Genomic DNA, 18,655 nt, shown 5'->3' on the forward strand with positions numbered 1-18,655 from the left:
AAGCAAGGGATGATTTCCCCCACCTTGACTCTGCTCAGTCAGGTGAAACCTGTGAAAAAAATATAACTCCACGTTTGCATTTTATGGAAATGATGGATTCTTCAGCAAGGTTATTTCCCCGAGAGTAATAACTCTCCCTTAGTTTGACTACATTTCCATGAAGGGGTTGGAGGGGCTGAGGAGCTGGGGTTTCTGGAACCTTCCTAGGTGTCTCAGTAGCTAGGGTGGGAAAAGGCCCATGGAGCAACCCATGGAGCATATCCCCAAAGGAAACTTAACCTTCTCCTTACCGCTGAAGTTTTTCTGCAGAGGAGGCTAAAAGGCCTTGAATTTCTGGGGAGCATTTCCACCTCAGTCTTCTGGGGGCTGGCAGCTCACTGACAGAGTCAGCTCGGACCAGTTTCTTGCTGCTCTTCATCCTGTAGGCACAAAGAAATGATCTTCTGTGTCCCTGTGTGCCAGAAGGTTAGGGGCAGCATGTTCCCCTGCCCTCTGCAGTCATCTCAGTTGCTGGAAGTTCGGTGGGTATGTGCTGCCCCCCATCCCTTATTCCACTGCAGAGAAGCTGCCTGAATTAGCAAGTGGCAGAGCCAGAACTCCATCCAGTCCACCTAACTCCAAAGCCGATTATTTCTTTTCACGTTTTCCTTTTTGACTGCTTTATACCACTAAAACTTGTAAAATATTTGGAGAGAAATTGAAGCAAATGGTGTTGTGCTGTCTATGAGAGTTGGTTTGGGTTTCAGAGATCTTAAAGAGTTCCTAAATCATGGAAGAGATTCAGAGGGTAGATCAGGGAGAAGTTTCTAGAAGGAGAGAATGAGCAAAATTGTAAACGAAGGAAGGAACTTGGTGTATTTAAAGGACAGAGAAGCCTTCAGTCCAGCCAGCTTAGAAGGGAGGGAGAGACCCAGTTCGAGGGGATGGAAGGAGGTACAGCTCTGAGACCTTCTCTCTATTCTGAGTCATCAACTGGCCCAGCTCAGACTCGGAACTAACAACAGGGATTGATCTGAGCTTCCCTGGACCAAAGCAAATGTTCCTTTTTAGCTAAGAATTCTTTGCCAAGCCCCTCCCTAACTGCCCTAAACCTGGCAGAAGTTGGTCCCTTCTGCCCATGGCTGATAAAATGTATGTCTCATTAAACCTGGTTTGCAAATTCATCTTTTGCTATTACACTTTCCAGACTAATTCAGGCCCCCATGGCCACTCGAATTTTTCTTGGCCTAGCTTGGTGGCTGCTGGGCAGTTTGGCTTTGCCTCCACTGCGGCTCTGGAGGGTCCTGCCTCCAGACTCACATATGCTTGAGCAGGTGTTCCGTGCACTGCACCAGGACGATGCCGTCGAATGGAGAGTGTTCACACACCACGCCGCAGGTGCCATCCCGGCCCACCACAAACTGCAATGAGGAGGAGAGAGGTGACCAGTCCTTCAGTAGACTCTGAGTTTCACACCCGCCCCATGGGTCCAGGGTAGGCCTCCTGGCCTTTCAAGGGACTTTCTCCTCAAAAAGTATGTGATTTCCTAAAAAGATTGTTGCCAGGGCCTGAGAATGTGGGTGTCTCCAACAGATCTAAACTATGTGACCTCTTTTTCAGAAATGCCCTGGGCAGTGAAGGTGCAGCCAAAGTTCCCTGGCTGAAGTAGCCCAGTGATTGCCGGCAAGCTGTGCACACTCTCCCCAGGTCATGGGCAAGGGCCCTTCAGCTTCTGTTAGCCCTGTTTTCCCCTCGCAGTGTGTGTTAGGGCCACTATCCTGTACTTCACTGTGTGATGATGTGTCTTATGGTCCCTGTGTGTTGATTTTATTCCCAGGATCTAGACTAGTGACTACCCCATAGTAGGTGCTCAAGAATTTTGTTGAATGACTGAGTGAAAGATAACAATTTAATTTGGATGGCATGCAGATTCCTAGAGAGAAATAAAACCTCTCTTGATGAGAGTGAGCAAAAGGTGTGCTGAGGGTGCCCTGTTAACTGCTGCATGGGCTTTGTGTCAGGGACCTGAATTCCACTTCTGATGTTGCTGCCTGCTAGCTGGGAGAGTTTTCACAAGATACTTCAACTCTCTGGCTTCAGTCTGCTCGCCTTTAAAATGAACCCATTAAAGCTAGTACACAGGATTGATATGACTAAAGAGAAGGTATATGAAAGGATCACAGGAACTGTAGATTACTTATGATTTTTTTTTTCATGACCTTACAAAGGCTGTATTTAGCTGACTTGGAAAAAGAGCATACTTGATGCATAAAAGAACTGGGACAAAGTAGTAAAAATGAGATTTGATTCTTAAAGCAAAACCTGAATAAATAAATTGTAACCCATCCAGCACATCACACTCAAGAGATACTAGGCCACCATCCCAAATCAAACAAATAAACAAGCTATTGAAATCTTTTCCAGGGCACACCTGAGATGACTCCATGTCTCCCCAATCTCTCACATATTTGTCAGTTGCCCAAAGCTCTACTCCCATTCTTCAAACTTCCCACAGAGTTTCTCTCAAAACTCATCCCTGCAGGCTCTTTTCTCTCTCCCTTAGAGTCCTTTGCCTTTCTCAAGCCTTTCTTCACATTAAGAGCCCACTGGGCTTCTCCAGCTCACCTGCTAATCTGTCCTGCCTTGAAGAAGAGCCCAGAAGTGTGCACAGTCACCCATGTGAGGCAGGAGGGAAGCACTGTGCCCACTCACACATTAGTGTTTTTCTGTCCCTGTCATTAAAAGAAATAGAGGCAAATGGTGCCTTTTAAAAACTGCTACAAAGCTTTACTATGTTTCAGGTCTTGTACATCCATTATATCATTTTACTCCCACAGCTGCTCCGTGAAAGATTACAAGCCATTAGCACTGCTGGTGGAGGCTGAAACAGCCAGCACACCAGCAAGAGAACTCATCAGAAATTGCAGAATCAATAAAAAGGATAATCTGCAGAATGTACAGGACAGAGAAAAAGAAAAATAAGCCCCAAAACCCTTATCAGTGTGAATGATGCTACCCTGAAGCGCAGAGATGGTCGGCTACTATTTAATATGGTCATTGTGAAAGTGTGATGTCTTTAAAAATATACAAGATTAGGTTCAGGATTGGCATGCTGGGGAAAAAAGAATGAAAGAATATGAATGAATGGCCCAAATGACCTCATCCACACCTGTGTGAGTGTTTTTCTCCAGGTCAAAGTGAGTGTCTTGTTTCTGGCCTGATGTCATATGAAGGAAAAAAAATGTGAATTGCTTTATTTCATTTTATGTCTTTTCTTCTGTGGAGATGCTGGGTTGCCCTACTTTTCAGAGATGGAGGGAAGTGTCCTAAAATGGCCAGACAAGGGTGATAGAAACGCTAACATATCTGGACATCAGATGTGATTCTTGCTGAACGTGTTGAGGATTTGTTCAGTGGGAGTCTGCAGCATGCCCACACCTCACAGTGTATGATGGGAGATGAAAAAATGAGCCCCAGGTCCCACCCAGAGGGTTCCCTGGCCTGGCATAGGCTGTAGAAGGTTAGATGGTTTGAGTTGGGTTTAGCCACTTGCTCCTGAGAAAAGTCCTGGCCAGTTCATAGGTTCATACCAATGGCACATCTCTAGTCCCTTCAGCTCCCTCGGCCCCACACACAGCATCTTGGGCAGCAGAGGCCAGTAAGTGAGTCTGCCAGACATAAGCACAGTGCTGGCTCGGGCCACTGGCCATGCCGCAGGGGATGCTTACCTGCAGGGACTTGTCATACCAGCGGTTTGCCCCATTCCTGCTGCAGCCTCCACCATGAAGGAGCTGGAGTGCCCTGTTGGTGTCACTGAGCTCCAAGCCCCCTGGGGCATCCAGGCAAACTAGGCAGATGCAGCGCTCAATCATGTCCAGTGAGTCCCGGTTGGTAGAGTCTGCAGGGCAGACAAGCAAAGCCTTAGCACCTGCCCCACCTGAGGCCTGGGGCTCCCTCTGCACAGCTCCATATACACCAGAGGCAGGCAGACACATGCATGGACACCCAGATCTTGAGCCAGTCCTCACCCTTCTCCTATTCCAGTTGGAGGGCCATGAAGTCAGCCAGACTGTCCTGAGCTTCTGTACTAATCCCAGGGCTAAGCTCACCCTGAGTAGTCACTCCCTCCAGCTGTGGCCAGTTCTGCCTCCAGATGTGTGGTCACTGGTCCTACTTGACAGGATGAAGGGGGCTGGTGTAGGGCCTTCTCCATGGACGTTAGACACTCAGACCAGCCTATGCCAGAGGAGGAGCTCCAAGTCCTTCATTTAACAGCACCCCCCTATACACTGGTACCCAAAAGCCACATCTGGCACATAGGCATGTTTATTTGTCTTGAACTATGATTTTCAAACATTAATTACTAGAATTTAAAATTAGTCAATTTCATACGAATATTTGAAGTAAGAGATTAGAATGCTTCTCTCCCTGCCACCCAGCAGTTATGTCAATACAGAGGGCAGATGGAAAAGCCAAGCCTCCCTGAACATATATCCAGACTGGGGTTATTTCAGGCCCATGGAACTCATCAGGACAAATAGGTTAAAAGCCACTGAGTTGTGCAGGAGATGTGTTACCAAGGGAACTTGACTCCTCCATGGGAACGTTGGGCATGGAGTTCCTCCCAGAATAGATCTGGGATGGCCAGATGGGCTGCAGGCAGCTTCCTCCACCAAGCGTAAGAATGTTCACAAAGCCTGTCCAGTGGGACCCGACCATGGCCATAGCTGGTGCTGCTGTGTGTCCCCTCTCCCAGTCAGGAGTCTTTACAGTATTGGCTGTATTCTTTTTTCACCATCCCATACATGGTGTGGCATCAGGACCCAACAGAGAGGCTGTACATCTCCCAAAGATCAAGACTTCTGTGCTAGAGGCTATAACAGGATGAGGGTTACTGCCACACTCCACAAGCCCTAGAATATTTCATGCATGGGAAAATGAAGAGCGTGGTATTTGGAGGGGAAAGGGCAACATGTGTTAGAGATTGCTAGTTGCATATCACAATATCCATTCCCCCTTTAGCCATAGGATGCCTGGTTTTCAGCTTGGCCTGGGGACCGCCAGAACCAAAGCTACATTGCCCAGCTTCCTTTACAGCTAGAAGGAACCATGTGTCTAAATTCTGCCAATAAGATCTAGAAACATGATAATGACATCTTTCAAGAAACCTCCTTAAAGATAATTAGCACATGCTCTTTGCCCTTCTTCCCACCTTCTTCCGTCATGCGACCTAGAACAGAGGTGTGATGGCTGGAGCTCTAGTCTCCATTTGGAATCATGAGGATGAGGGCCGCACCCCTGCAATGAAGTGGAAGAACACTAGCCACTATGTATCAGCTCTGGCTCACCTCTGGTGTACATGAAAGCTACTATTATTTGGATTTTTCTGCCACATATGGCCAAATCTAATCCTAACTTATGTCATTATATATAATGGTGATGTTGAGTTCACATTCTTACACCGCAAGAATTTGCTGGAGCTGAGAAGCTGCACCCTTGGTTTGCCACAGTCCTCTATCATTTATTTATCCCATTTGTTTACTGCATTTAAATTCCAGGTCCCTGCCCAGAAGCTATTCTCTTTGTGGGAGAGAAGCATACTGAGGATTCCTCCAAGATGACAGTCAAATCCTTCCCTGTTCCCTTTGTCCTAGCATCAAGGCGCACACTTGGGTGTCCCTGGCCCTGGGTGATGACCTTTCTATTTTCTGTAGTCAGCCCAGGTATGCAACCCTCTACATGTGCAGCCACATGCACCTTTCAGCTCCTGCCCCTCCCCCTCGCCATCGGGATCCCAGTGACTGCTGAGTCAGAATGCCTGCTCTAGAGGCTTCTCTTCTTCCAGAACCTCAAGCTAAGAATTATGCCCATCATTGATCAAAGGCATCTGGAATCTACCTTCTTGAAGTTCAGGGAATGTGTGGGAGCAGCATGTTTCTACCCTTAGGCTCAAGGTCCCCCTACATCTTCTATTTATCAGCCAAATCCTGCCCATGGGTCAGAGCTAAGCATAACAGCACCTTTCCCAGTCAGTGGGAGGCTGAGTCCACATACAGCTGATGCTGCCAGTAGGGGATGACTCCAGGTATGCACTTGTCCTCTTCTCTGACTGGCTAGGCACAAGGGGTGGCTATCAGTGAGGTCCTGTGTGCTCCTCCTACTTTTGGCCTTGCCCTGGCCTCCCTGCGCTGCTCCCTCACTCAGGCATGTGGTGAGTTCCTCCTGCTGGTGCTGTCAGCCTTAAGTGAGGCAATCCCTAAGACCCTGCCCTGGGATTCCTCTACACTTGCTGGGCACACAGATGTTAAGGCCACCTGTGCTGTTCCCTATTTCTGCCCAGGTGATTACTCCCGTTTCATGGGAGGTTTCCACATGTCTTCATGTGAAAGGAGTCTCTAGTTCCCACCCATCCCATTCCTCTCACTTTTTGAAAATCCTGGGGGAAAGAGCTATCACTCACAACAAGCCTTCCACTCTGGAGAGTGAGCAGCAAGCCAGCCCATTCTCGGTCATTTATTCCTCCTTCTTGTCTAGAATGAGGGTTTGGGAAGCATTGTCCTTTCAGATGCATCTTGATCTCTATGGGGCTGGAATGACTCATCACCTTCCACATGGCCTCTTGGGCTCTCCTACCTCAGTCTGATCAACTTCAAGGCTTTGGGCCCTGCCCTAAGGAGCTAAAGGTAAATGAGACTCTCATCATTTTCCTGGGGAAACTTGCCTTCCTTCTGCTCCTTAAGTATGGTGTAGTCGCTGTATCATCCTTTTAACCTGAAACTGTTCTTCCTGCCCATCAGGTAGAATTCAAACTTCTAAACACAATCCCTGGGCTCCAGGGCTCACCTCTGTTGCCCCCTGTCTCCCTGCATGGACCTCACACCAGCCTCCTGCCACTCCCTGGATACCTGCACACAGGGTTGTCTCCAGGATAGGGGCCCTTCTCCCACTCTGCCTGTCAAAGCTCTGCTCCTAGAATCCTCCTGAACTCCGTAATCCTCTAACAGCACTGGCCCTGTGCCCAGGCATGGTGAGAGCAGCCCAGACAGACTACCCACCCTCCAGGACTCCTCATGCCTGGAGTCACTTGCTCAGTGCTCTGTCCACCAGGCTGGCCTCACATAGCACCTGGGCCCACTGTATCCTACCTCACAGGATATGCCCCTATAGCACATGACTCTGCCACTGTCCCCAGAACTCCCATGTTTCAAAAAGTCACTGCCAATCCAGCCACAGAAGCCCTAATCTTGTCCCCTTTCCTCATATCTGTGAGCTCACGCAGGGTGAGGTCTGAGTGTTCACCTTAGGCAGACACAAGAAAGTGTCCATGGCTGGCAATGGACTTCAGTGTGCATGGACAGATGAAGCTGAGATCTGTGTGCACAGCTCAGAGAGGGGATCTTGAAGAGCCCTGGCAGCACACAGGAAAGGGCCATGTCCTCTGGAGGGTCAGAAAACCACTACTTTTGGGGTATAGAGTATCATGGCAGAGAGAAGGTTAGGGAGGAGATGGGAAGGGATTCCTTACCCTTTGCAAGGCTCCAAACCCTGCCCCTCTCTGTTCTAGTGTGAGTCCTTGCCAATGTCCATGGTTCCTGGCCCTGTACCGTGTGCTGTTCTAGGGGTTCCCTTGGAATCCCAGGCTGGCTAGTGACTTCAAAGCATGGGAGGGCTTGGCCAGACCTGGATAAGATTCAAATAAGCAGAGAGGAAGGGAGAAGCATGTCAGGAAGGAGATAAGAGTACAAAAAGGGTCTCAGGACTGGAAGGTAGACACCTAGGCTTCTGTGTAGAGATTATGGGTGACGGCATGCAGGACTTAGGTGAGGCCGAAATGACATTGTGAAGTGATACTAACCTTTGCTGAGCACCTAGTGTGTGTCCAAACATCAATCTAAGCACTCATACTACTGAATATGGGACACACACTATTATCAGTGCCACTCACAGGTGAGGGGCAAAGAAGATATGTGTCTTGCTTAAAGTTACCCAGTTAAATGGAGGGAGCTAGGCTTGATCTAAACTCAATGCCTAGGCTATGAGCAGATCATCAAGGATGGAATGGCAGTATCAGGAATATGGACTTCATTTAGCAACAGCAGGGAGCCACTGGAGGATCTGGGCACAGGTTAATATGATCAGAGCAGAGTCTAGGATGCTTAGTAGCTTGGGAAGGCTGTGGGCCTGGAAGCCTGCCAACTGGTCATAGGCAGCCCCAGTGCTGTCCACTTTGGCTTTTTCGGCCATGTCCTGGTGAGCTCTGAGAGCCCAAGCTTGGTATCTGCCTACACCAAGGTTTCCTTAGGAAGAGCTCCAAGACCAAAGTGGAGTGAGCAAGTTTCGGCTCTCCAGGAAGCCCATAGGAGTCTAGCCAGGATACTGGAGAGCAGGATTGACATTGCATTTGGATAGGAGAGTGTATGCAATGCACACCCTTTCCTAGCTAGGCAACTTGAGGCAGACAGCAAAAAAGGACAGCTTCTTAGGCATCAGTGCCCCACTCTCCTCCAGACAGGGGAGAGAGACCCTGGGAAGGGCTGAGCCATCACCACTGCATGCTGGTTGTGCAGGGCTCTGGAGCTAAGCACCAACCAACAGAAACCAAGTCCTGGCTCATTAGACAGAGTGAAATGGAAGCAGGACAGCTGAGCAGGGATGCCAGGTGGCCTTGCAAATGAACTCCCTGCACACAAGGAGCTGATCGGTCAAATGCTGACAAGTTTATCATGTAAGGCAGAAAATAAACTACAGCCGAATTCATTCACCATGACTCTAGTTCAAATGTAATGGAAACAGGGAAGTGGGCTGGAGGCACATGGCAGGGGCCGTTTGTCTTGTGACATCCTCATCAAGCACACGGAGGCTCTTTAATGTGGTAAATCAATCTTCCTCAAGGAGCCTTTGCTTGATAGTGAAAAGTTGGAGTTGAGTAATAGGAGGAGCTTGCTCTGCCACCCACGCCTGGGGAGTTGACAGCTTTGACGATGCAGAAATTCCAGAGGCCGCGAGGCGTTGGAGGGCCTGGAGCTTCTGTTAGAGGTAGAAAGCTTACAGACTGTGACTAAGGTGAGCAAAGACAGGATTAACAAGGTGCCTCTGCCTTAGGAGGGCTGCAGAACTCTCAGGTGCTATTGTCTAACACATATACACGCATGTGCACACACGCGCACACACACACACACACACAGCCTTCTCTCAGACATTTGCTTCTTCTGATCTATTTCTTGGGAAGTTGGCATTAGGCACATTCTCAGAGGCTTGTAGTTTCTAAACCATTGGCAATCCCATTTGAATATCTTCCTACCCAGATCATATCTCCTTTAGGAGGGAAATCTGCCATCACACATCTTATATACTTCTTTATTCTATAGTTTATGGGGTAATCTTTTTGCTTCCAGTCCCCAGAGGCTATGAGATTCTAACAAATGTATTTCTTGCCCAATTAAATCAGGTTCTTGCAAATCAGAATTGCTTTGACTTGAGATACAAAAGCTTTCTTAAAGAGCTCAAGAAAGGAGAATTTCTGCTTTAAGGACAATCAAGTGGACTTTTCTTTATTCCTACCACTAAAAACCCTGGACATTATATTTAAAACAAATATAGAAGAGTCTTAAAGATGGAGAGAGGAAAGAAGAGTGACTAGGAACCTTAGGACCCAAGGATAGTGGGTTCCCTGGATATTATGGACTAAACTCTGTCTCCTCCATCCACCACCATATTCATATGTTGAAGCCCTCACCGCCAATGTGACTATATTTAGAAACAGAGCCTTTAAAGAGATAATTAAGGTTAAATGATATCATAAGCTAATATGCCTATTATCCTTATAAGAAGAGGAAGAGACATAGTAATGTGTATGCACAGAGAAAAGGCCATGCGAGGATGTGGTAAGATGGCAGTCATCTATAAGCCAGGGAGAGGTACCTCAGGAGAAACCTACCCTGCTAACCCCTTGATCTTGGACTTCTAGCTTCCAAAGCTGTGAGAAATAAATTTCTGTTGTTTAAGCCACTCAATCTTTTGTTACAGTAGCCCTAACAAAAGGACATGCTGAGTTTCCTGTTTTACCTGACTTGGAGTTGAAGTAGCCAGCCACCCAAAAACACAGACAAAAGTTTGCTCTCTATAACTAAAAGACCAGGTAAGGGGGAAGCGAGCAAAACAGAACACTTTTAGATAATGATAACTTACCCCCTCACTCCCATGCCAGCAAAGATTGAGTGGAGAGCCTAGACTTCCATCATCGCCGCTCTTTAATGGGGCATCTCATCTTGGGTGGTTTCAGAGAAGGCATGGTCTCAGATGGAAGCTGGGACTTTCTTCTTCATTAGGTGGTAACTACTATCACAGCTGCTGTCCACACAGCATCAGTAGAGACCATGTAGGGAGATTGAATTCCCACGCCTGACCAGTAACAAGGAGTACTCTCCCCTGGTGTGTCAATATAGACCACATAAAGAACCAGGACTTCTACAATTACCAAGATGTAACAAAGCAGTACTACCCTGCTTCTGCTGGAACAGTGTCAGAAGAAGCCAGCTAAAACAAAAGGTTTATTTTTATTTTATTTATTTTTTTTACACCTACAGCACCTGGTCTCCCTAGGTGGTCTCCCATCCAAATACTAACCAGGCCCAACCCTGCTTGGCTTCTGAGATCAGATGAGATCGGGCATGTTCAGGGTAGCATGGCAGTAGTTAGGGTGGTATGACCGTAGAAACAAAAGGTTTAAATAAGGTCCAGAGTTTCAGAACATGACACATTCAAGTTACAATAGAAAAATCACTTACCATACCAAGAACCAGGGAAATCTCAACTTTAACGAAAAAGACAACCAATAGATGCTAACACAGAGATCACAGACATGTTAAAATTATTTGAAGTTATTTTAAAATTAGCTTTCATAAAAATTTACGATCAAATTCAAAACAAATAAAAAGCAGAGTCTGCAGAAAAGTAAAAGATATAAATAAAACCAAATGGTAATTTTAGAACTAAAACATATAATAGGCAATATAAAAAGCTCAGTGAATGGGCTCAATGGCAGAATGTAGAGGACTGAGAAAAGAATCAGTGAAACAAAGAGAAAATAGACTAAAAACAAAGAAGAAGAAGAAGAAGAAGAAGAAGAAGAAGAAGAAGAAGAAGAAGAAGAAGATAGAGTGGAGGAGGAGGATGATTAGGATTAGGCTTATTATTCTGTCTTTGTCTTCTTCGTCATCTCGCTCTCTCCTCCTCCTCCTCCGCCTCCTCCTCCCCTCCTCATCCTCCTCTCCTCCTCTCCTCCTTCTTCTTCTTCTTCTTCGTGCCTCTTCTCGCTTCTGACGTATAAGATTAAACTAACAGAGGCTTATGGGATCTGTGGGACAAAAGATCTAACAATCATGTCATTGGAGTCCCAGGAGAAGAGGAAAAAGAGCAGGGCAGGAAAGTATTTAGAGAAATAATGGCTGGAAACTTCCAAAACTGGGCAAAAGACATAAACCTAAAGACTCGAGAAGCTCAGTTAATCTCAAACAGAATAAAGTCAAAGAAATCCATACTAAGGCATACCATAGTCAAACTTCTGAAAACTAAAGACAAAGAAAAAAATCTTGAAAAAAATCTTGAAGCAGAGAGAGAAAATAAGATAGAGAAATGACACTTTACCTATAGGAAAAAACTTCAAATTACAGCATGTTTCTTATCAGAAACCATGAAAGCCAGTTACACAACCTTTTTCACATACTGAAATAAAAGAACTGTGGAATCCCATATGCAGCAAAAATATCCTTCGGGAATGAAGGAGAAATCAAAATATTCTCAGATGAGGAAAAACTAAGGAAGGAAAAACAACATAAAGTGTAAAAATCTTAGTAAATAAATTTTCATTCTCTTTCTGAGTTTTTAAAATTATATTTCACTGTTGAAGCAAAAAATTATAGCACCAACTGATATAGTTTATATTAGAGGAAATATTTATATTAGAGGAAATATTTAAGGCAATTATAAATGAGGGAGAGTAAAGGGATGTATAGAGTGGTAAACTTTCTACACTTCACTAGAAGTTACAAAATTTCAGTGCCAATAGAGTTTGATAAATTATGTATATATAAGGTAATACTATATAACCACTAGAAAAGGCTACGCAAGCAGATATGCTAAAAACATTACAAATAAATCAAGATGGATTTCTAAAATATGTTCAAGTAACTCAAGGAACGTAGGGAAAAAAGCAAGAATGAAAAACAGAAATGAAAAACAAAAACAAAAAAAAACAAAAAATAAATAAAATGGCAGAGTTAAACCACAGCATATCAATAATTACATTGACATAAATTGACAAAGTAGATTAAAAAAAATGTCCCAGTTATATGCTATCTCCAAAATTTACATCAAATGTAATGCTATAGGTTGCTTGAAAGTAAAAGAAAGGAAAAGTATATATCAAGCAAACATTACTCAAAAGAAAGTAGAAGTGGCTATATTAATATCAGATTATGTAAACTTCAAGGAAAGAAAATTACTAGGACAATACATTTTTAAAAAAGAGTCAATCAACCAAGAACACATAACAATCCTAAATGTGTATGTACCAAACATACCACAAAATATTTGAAGCAAAACCTGATAGAACTGAAAGGAGAAATAAACAAATCCATAATTATATTAGGAGACTTCGACATCTCTCTCTTGATAACTGATAGAACAACTAGACAGAAAGTCAGTAAGGATATAGAAGAACTCAACAATATAATCAATCAAGAGGATCTAATTGACATTAAAAGAACACTCCATCCAACAACAGCAGAATGCACATTCTTTTCAAGTGCCCATGGAATATATGTGCCAACGTAGACCATATCCTAGACCATAAAACACCCTCAACAAATTGAAAAGGATTAAAATTACACAAAATGTGTTCTTTGACCACTGAACTCAAAGTAAAAATAAGTAACAGAAAAATAACAGGAAAAGTTATTTGGAAACTAAACAACACTTTCCCAAATAAACCCATGGGTCAAAGAGGAAGTCTTTGAAAATTTTTTAAAAATTGAAATGAATGAAAATAAAAATGTACCATATTAAGATTGGCAAAGCCCAGCTAAAGCATTTTTGAGAGGGAAATATATAGCACAAATGCTGACATTAGGAAAGAGGGAAAATCTCAAATGAATAATATAAGCTCTCACCTCGAGAACCAAGAAAAAAAGATGGAGTAAGCACAAAGCAAGTAGGAGGAAATAAATAACAGAGAGCAGAAATCAATGAAATTGAAAACAAAACAAAAAATAGAAAATCAATGAAAAGAAAGCTAGTTCCTTTAAAGATCAATCAAATCTCTAGGAAATCTAACAAAAATAAAAAAAGAGGGAAAGACATAATATCAGGATAAAACAGGGATATCATTATAGACCTTGCAAACATCAAAAGCTTAATTGAGAAATACTATGAACAACTCTACAGACATAAATTTGACAATTTAAATGAAATAGGCCAATCCTTTAAAAAGTATAAACTACCACAATGCACCAAATATACAATAGATAATTTAAATAACCCTATAGCTATTAAGAAATTAAATTTGTAAGTTTAAAACTTCTGAAAAAGAAATCTCCAGGCCTACTGGAGAATTCTTCCAAATGTTTAAGGAAGAATTAACACCAAATATACACAATTTCTTCTAGATATTATAAGAGGAGGATACTCTTCTCTATTCATTTTATGAACCCAGTGTTACCCTGACACCAAAACAAGACAAAATACCAACACACACACACACACACACACACACACACACAACAACAACAACAACAACCAACAACAGACCAGTAATCCTAATGAATATAGATACAAAATTACTAAATATGTAAGCAAAGAGAATTAAGTAACGTAATATAAAAAGAGTTATACTCCATGACTAAGTGGGTCTTATTCCAGGGATGCAAAGCTGGTTCAATATTTGAAAATGAATCAATGTAATCCATCATATTAACAGACTACTTAAAAATACATGATTATATCAATTGATGCAATGAAAGTATTTGACAAAAATCAACATCTACTCATGATAAAATCTGAACAAGCTATGGAAAGAGAGGAAGGAACTTTCTCAATTTCATAAAGAGCATTTCCAAAAAGCCTATAGCTAACAACATACTTAAAAGTGAAAGACTGCATGCTTTCCCCCAAAGATCAGGAACAAGAAAGGACACCCTCTCTTACCACTGCTATTCAACGCAGCACCAGAAGTTCTGGCCAATGAAACAAGGCAAGAAAAAGTAATAAAAGGGATACAAATCAGAAAGGGAAAAGAACTGCCCATATTTTCACATGACATGATTGTTTATGTAGAAAATCTTAAGGAATCTACAGAAAAAAAACTAATAAGTTCAACAAGTTTTCAGGATACAAGATAAACATATAGAAATCCATTGAATTTCTGTATATCAGTGACAAACACAGGAACATCAAAATTAAAAATAAAATACCATTTACAATCATGCAAAACAAATGAAATACTTCAATGTAAATCTAACAAAAATTACAGGACTTGTATGTTGAAAGTACAAAACACTAATGAAAAAAATCAAAGAAGCTTTAAGTAAATGGAGAGATATACTATGTTCATGCATCAGAAGACTCAACATAGTGAAGATGTCAACTCTCCCCAAATTGATATACACATTCAACACAGCTCCCATCAAAATCTCAGCAAGACTTTTTGTAGATATAGAAAAGATTATTCTAAAGTCTATGTGGAAAGGCAAAAGAACTATAATAGCTAAAACAATTTTGAAAACAAAGTTGGAGGAATCAGTATAGTATATACAATTTCAAGACTTATTATATAGCCACATAACCAAGAACATGTGGTATTGGCAGGGAGATGAACACATAGATCAATGGATGCGAATTAAAAAAACAAGAATAGACTCATATAAATATACTCAACTTATTTTGACAAAGGTGTAAGATTAATTCAATAAAGAAAGGATTCAACGAATGTTGCTGGAGCAATTGGACACCCATAGGCAAAAAAAAAAAAAAGGCCTGGATATCTGGATATAAATCTCATTATATATATATATATATATATATATATATATATATATACACACACACACACACACACACACACATACATACATACATACTTATATATATATAAGTATGTATGTATGTGTATATATGTACACACACACACATACATACATATATATTGTGTATATATATACACACATACATACATACATACATACATACATACACAAATGCATACATACATACACATACACTAATTCAAAATGAATCGTCAATTTAAATATATAATATTATATAAAACTTTTAGAAAAAATATAGAGAAAGTCTTTGGGATCTTGGGCTAGGCAAAGAATTCTTAAACTTGACACCAAATACACAGTCCATAATATTGGGCTTTTTTTTCACTCAGTGAAACATTCTATTAGGAAGATGAAAAGATAAGTTGCAGATTGGGAGAAAATATAAAACCATGCATTCAATAAAAATTTATAAAGAGTACATAAGCAATTCTTAGAACTCACAGTAACACAAACATACAACAATAACAAAAATTAACAATCTAATCGGGTAATGAGTAAATGATATGAAATGATATTTCTCTAAAGAGGATATGGGGGTGGCAAATTAGCACATGAAAAGAGATTCAACATCATTAATTATTCAGAAAAATGTAAATTAAAACTATAATAAGATATGAATATAGACCTATTAGAATGACTAAAATAAAAAATAGTGACAACACTGAATGTTGTTGAGGATGCAGAGAAACTGGATCACTCATACATTGCTCATGGGAATGTAAAATTACATAGTCATTCTGGAAAATGTTTTAGCAGTTCCTTAAGAAACTAAACATGCAGATATCATATGACCTGGCAATTTCATTCCTGGGTATTTTTCCTGAAATGGAAATTTATGATCACACATGAACTTATGTGTATATGTTCATAGTAACTTATTTGTAATAGCCAAAATGTAGACAAAATCAGATGTCCTTCAATGGGTGAGTTGTTACATCACCCATTGTGATACATCCATACCACAGAATACATGAAAAGGAATGAACTATTGACATATGCAACAACTTGGGTGAATCTCCAGAGAATTATGCTGAGTGAAAATAAAGTAAATCTCAAAAGGTTACATATTGTATGATTCCATTTATATAGCATTCTCGAAACAATAACAACATTATAGAAATGGAGAACAGATTAGTGATTGCCAGGGGTTAAGGAAGGGACAAACAGGAGGGAAGTGAATGTGGGTATAAAGGGGTCATTGTGGGGATGAGAATGTTCTCTATCTTGACTATCTCAATGTCAATATCATTGTTGAGATGGTGTACTAGAGTTTTGCAAGATATTAGCATTTATGGGGAAAGGATACAGGCAAAATTACATCTTACAAGTGCATGTGCATCTACAATTATCCCCAAGTATGTTTAATTTAATTTAAAAAAAAAAAGGACTGGGGCCAAAAATTGCTCCTTCCTCTGGGCTCTAACTTACCCTTCCCACAAAGGCAGATGTTAAGAACTATCATACTTCCAGAATCAAGGGAGTGGTGGTGAGTGGAGAAGGTCAAGAAATACAAAAAGAACACCTCACAGCTGCCTTGTACCACAAATACCATTGTGCTGCCTATGCTTTCATGGAAAGTGAGAGCCAGAGAGATGGTAGCCATGGGAAAATGAAAGGAGAGAGGTGTCTATAGTCTGTGCATATAGCACATGTGGTTTGTGGGGAGACTGAGGGAAGCAAAAGAGCATCCCAGAGTTAATAAGAGTTGGGGTTTCATGCAAGGAATACAGGCTATTCAGTCTGAGGCCACAGGCTACTATCACTGACTGCATGGACACTGCCCATTCAACAGGTGCCCATTTTTAGTTCATCAGGTTTTTCTAGAGAAGTTGTGTCCCCAGAGTATCTCCTCAAATCTAATAAAACTTATCTCTTAGCTAATACCCTCTGTGTACCAGGCACCTGACTGACCACTGCTTTGCAGCCCCTCCAAATCCCCTTGGTCCTATCCATAGGGAGGGGCTTCCATCTTCATATCCCAGCCTAGGAAACCAGGCTCCAGAGGACAGCAGAGACATCAGGTCGAGGCCAGGTCTCTTGCCCTAGACTGTGTGCCTCTCCCAGTCTGGATGCTCTGGTCCATAAAACTCTTCATGCTTCCACTGTGGGAGCAAAGCATTGGCCAAGAAAGAAAACAGTATTCAGCCTCAAGAGTCCAGGAGGTATTTCTGGGCCAATTAAATCAGAGAGGCTGTTATTGCTAATGTGTAATTGGTTTTTAAAGCAGCAAACTTGCCAGTCTCTGGATGACAATATTTAAATAGCAAAACGCCTCATCCCAAGTGGTTCTTGTAAACCATGACTGATGCCTTCTGCAGATGCAGCCACCTTCTGTCATCTCCCTCCTTGAAAGCAGTGGCTCAGCTCTAAATGACTGCTGGGGATAAATATTTATGGGACTGCGTAAATGGAGACATCTGCTTCCAAGTCTGTTGGCAGGATCTCCACAGCAGCACCCAGGAAAGCTGGTGGTGGGGGTGGGGGCTCTCCGAGCTGGCTATCCTTTTCCTACAAATTGACAATTGCTGTAGTCTTCCAGACTCAGGGCCAAATGTCTAATTAAATTTCCAGACCAGGATAATAGTGTTGGTTCCTCCTGGGTTCAGAAAGCCATAGCTTGGCAGCTTGCTGGGGAGGGAGGTCCTGGGAGGATGTGCATGTCCCTCCTGCGGCCCCAAATCCCACCCCTGACTGCCAGGCCCTGCAGATCTCAGGCTTGGAAGGCGGATGCCCCAGGGTCAGTCCTGGCCCCAAAGCTGACACCACCAAGGGTGGGTTATCTCAACCTGTGGAAGACCCAGCCTCCTCCATTCCATGAGGATGAAATCTCCCTTCATGGGCTATAATGAAGACCTAAAGCAATGAGGGACTTAAAGTACCCAGGACAGGGCCCAGCATCAAGGGGGGAGCTACATGCACAAATAACTGCTAACATCTGAACAAAGGGGTCCCAAACTGGGCTACACATGTGGGTGTTTAGACATATAGATTCCTTGGCTGCACTCTTGTCTTACTGGAAAATCACTGGGGCGATGAAATCTATTTTTGTTTTTTGTTTTTTGTTTTAAGGAGTTCTCGAGATGATCCCGATGTCGTCAGCCAGCTCCAATAACACAAACGTTGGCTCACTTGAGTTTAGCCTCAAGTCCAAGTTGACAAAGAAAGCCCTCTTGGGTTATGACAGGCAGAGGGGTGAGGTCCCCACATGCCCTCAGGACTCCTGTTGGAGGCACTCCTTTGGTTTTATTCCATCCACTTTTGTCCTAACAATTCTACTTATTCCAGTCTCCCTAACAAAGTCCACAGGCCTCTGAGGACAGTGATGGTCTTGGTGTGGCTTGGAGCTCTTAGCCCCCCAGGAGGGCTCTCAGCATTGGCTGTGGATGATCCAGCTGTGGATACACACACCTGTTGTGCACCATGATCTCAGTGAACTCTGTGTGAGAAGCTATGGAGGTATAGGGACATTGGGCACAGAGTGAGGGAATAGGCTTTGCAGCAGACACCCGGCTCCATTGCTTGTGAGCTGTGCCACAGTGGCAGTTACTGGATCTCTGTAAGCTCCACCCTCTCAT

General features: G+C 42.8%; 1 protein-coding gene and 1 pseudogene across 1 annotated transcript in view; both read right to left on the bottom strand.

The window, feature by feature from the left end:
- Window positions 1–18,655, bottom strand: part of CHAT (choline O-acetyltransferase) — a 44,672-nt gene that overhangs the window by 13,108 nt on the left and 12,909 nt on the right. The window contains exons 7-9 of the mRNA XM_016140931.2: window positions 3,708–3,877; window positions 1,300–1,400; window positions 291–419 (exon numbers count right to left, since the gene is read on the bottom strand). Coding sequence (XP_015996417.2) covers window positions 291–419; window positions 1,300–1,400; window positions 3,708–3,877 — 400 coding nt within the window. The remainder of the gene's footprint in view (window positions 1–290; window positions 420–1,299; window positions 1,401–3,707; window positions 3,878–18,655) is intronic.
- Window positions 10,557–10,675, bottom strand: LOC118604615 (annotated as a pseudogene).

The sequence above is a fragment of the Rousettus aegyptiacus genome, unplaced genomic scaffold (assembly GCF_014176215.1).
Source record: "Rousettus aegyptiacus isolate mRouAeg1 unplaced genomic scaffold, mRouAeg1.p scaffold_m13_p_6, whole genome shotgun sequence".
Classification (NCBI taxonomy): Eukaryota; Metazoa; Chordata; class Mammalia; order Chiroptera; family Pteropodidae; genus Rousettus; species Rousettus aegyptiacus.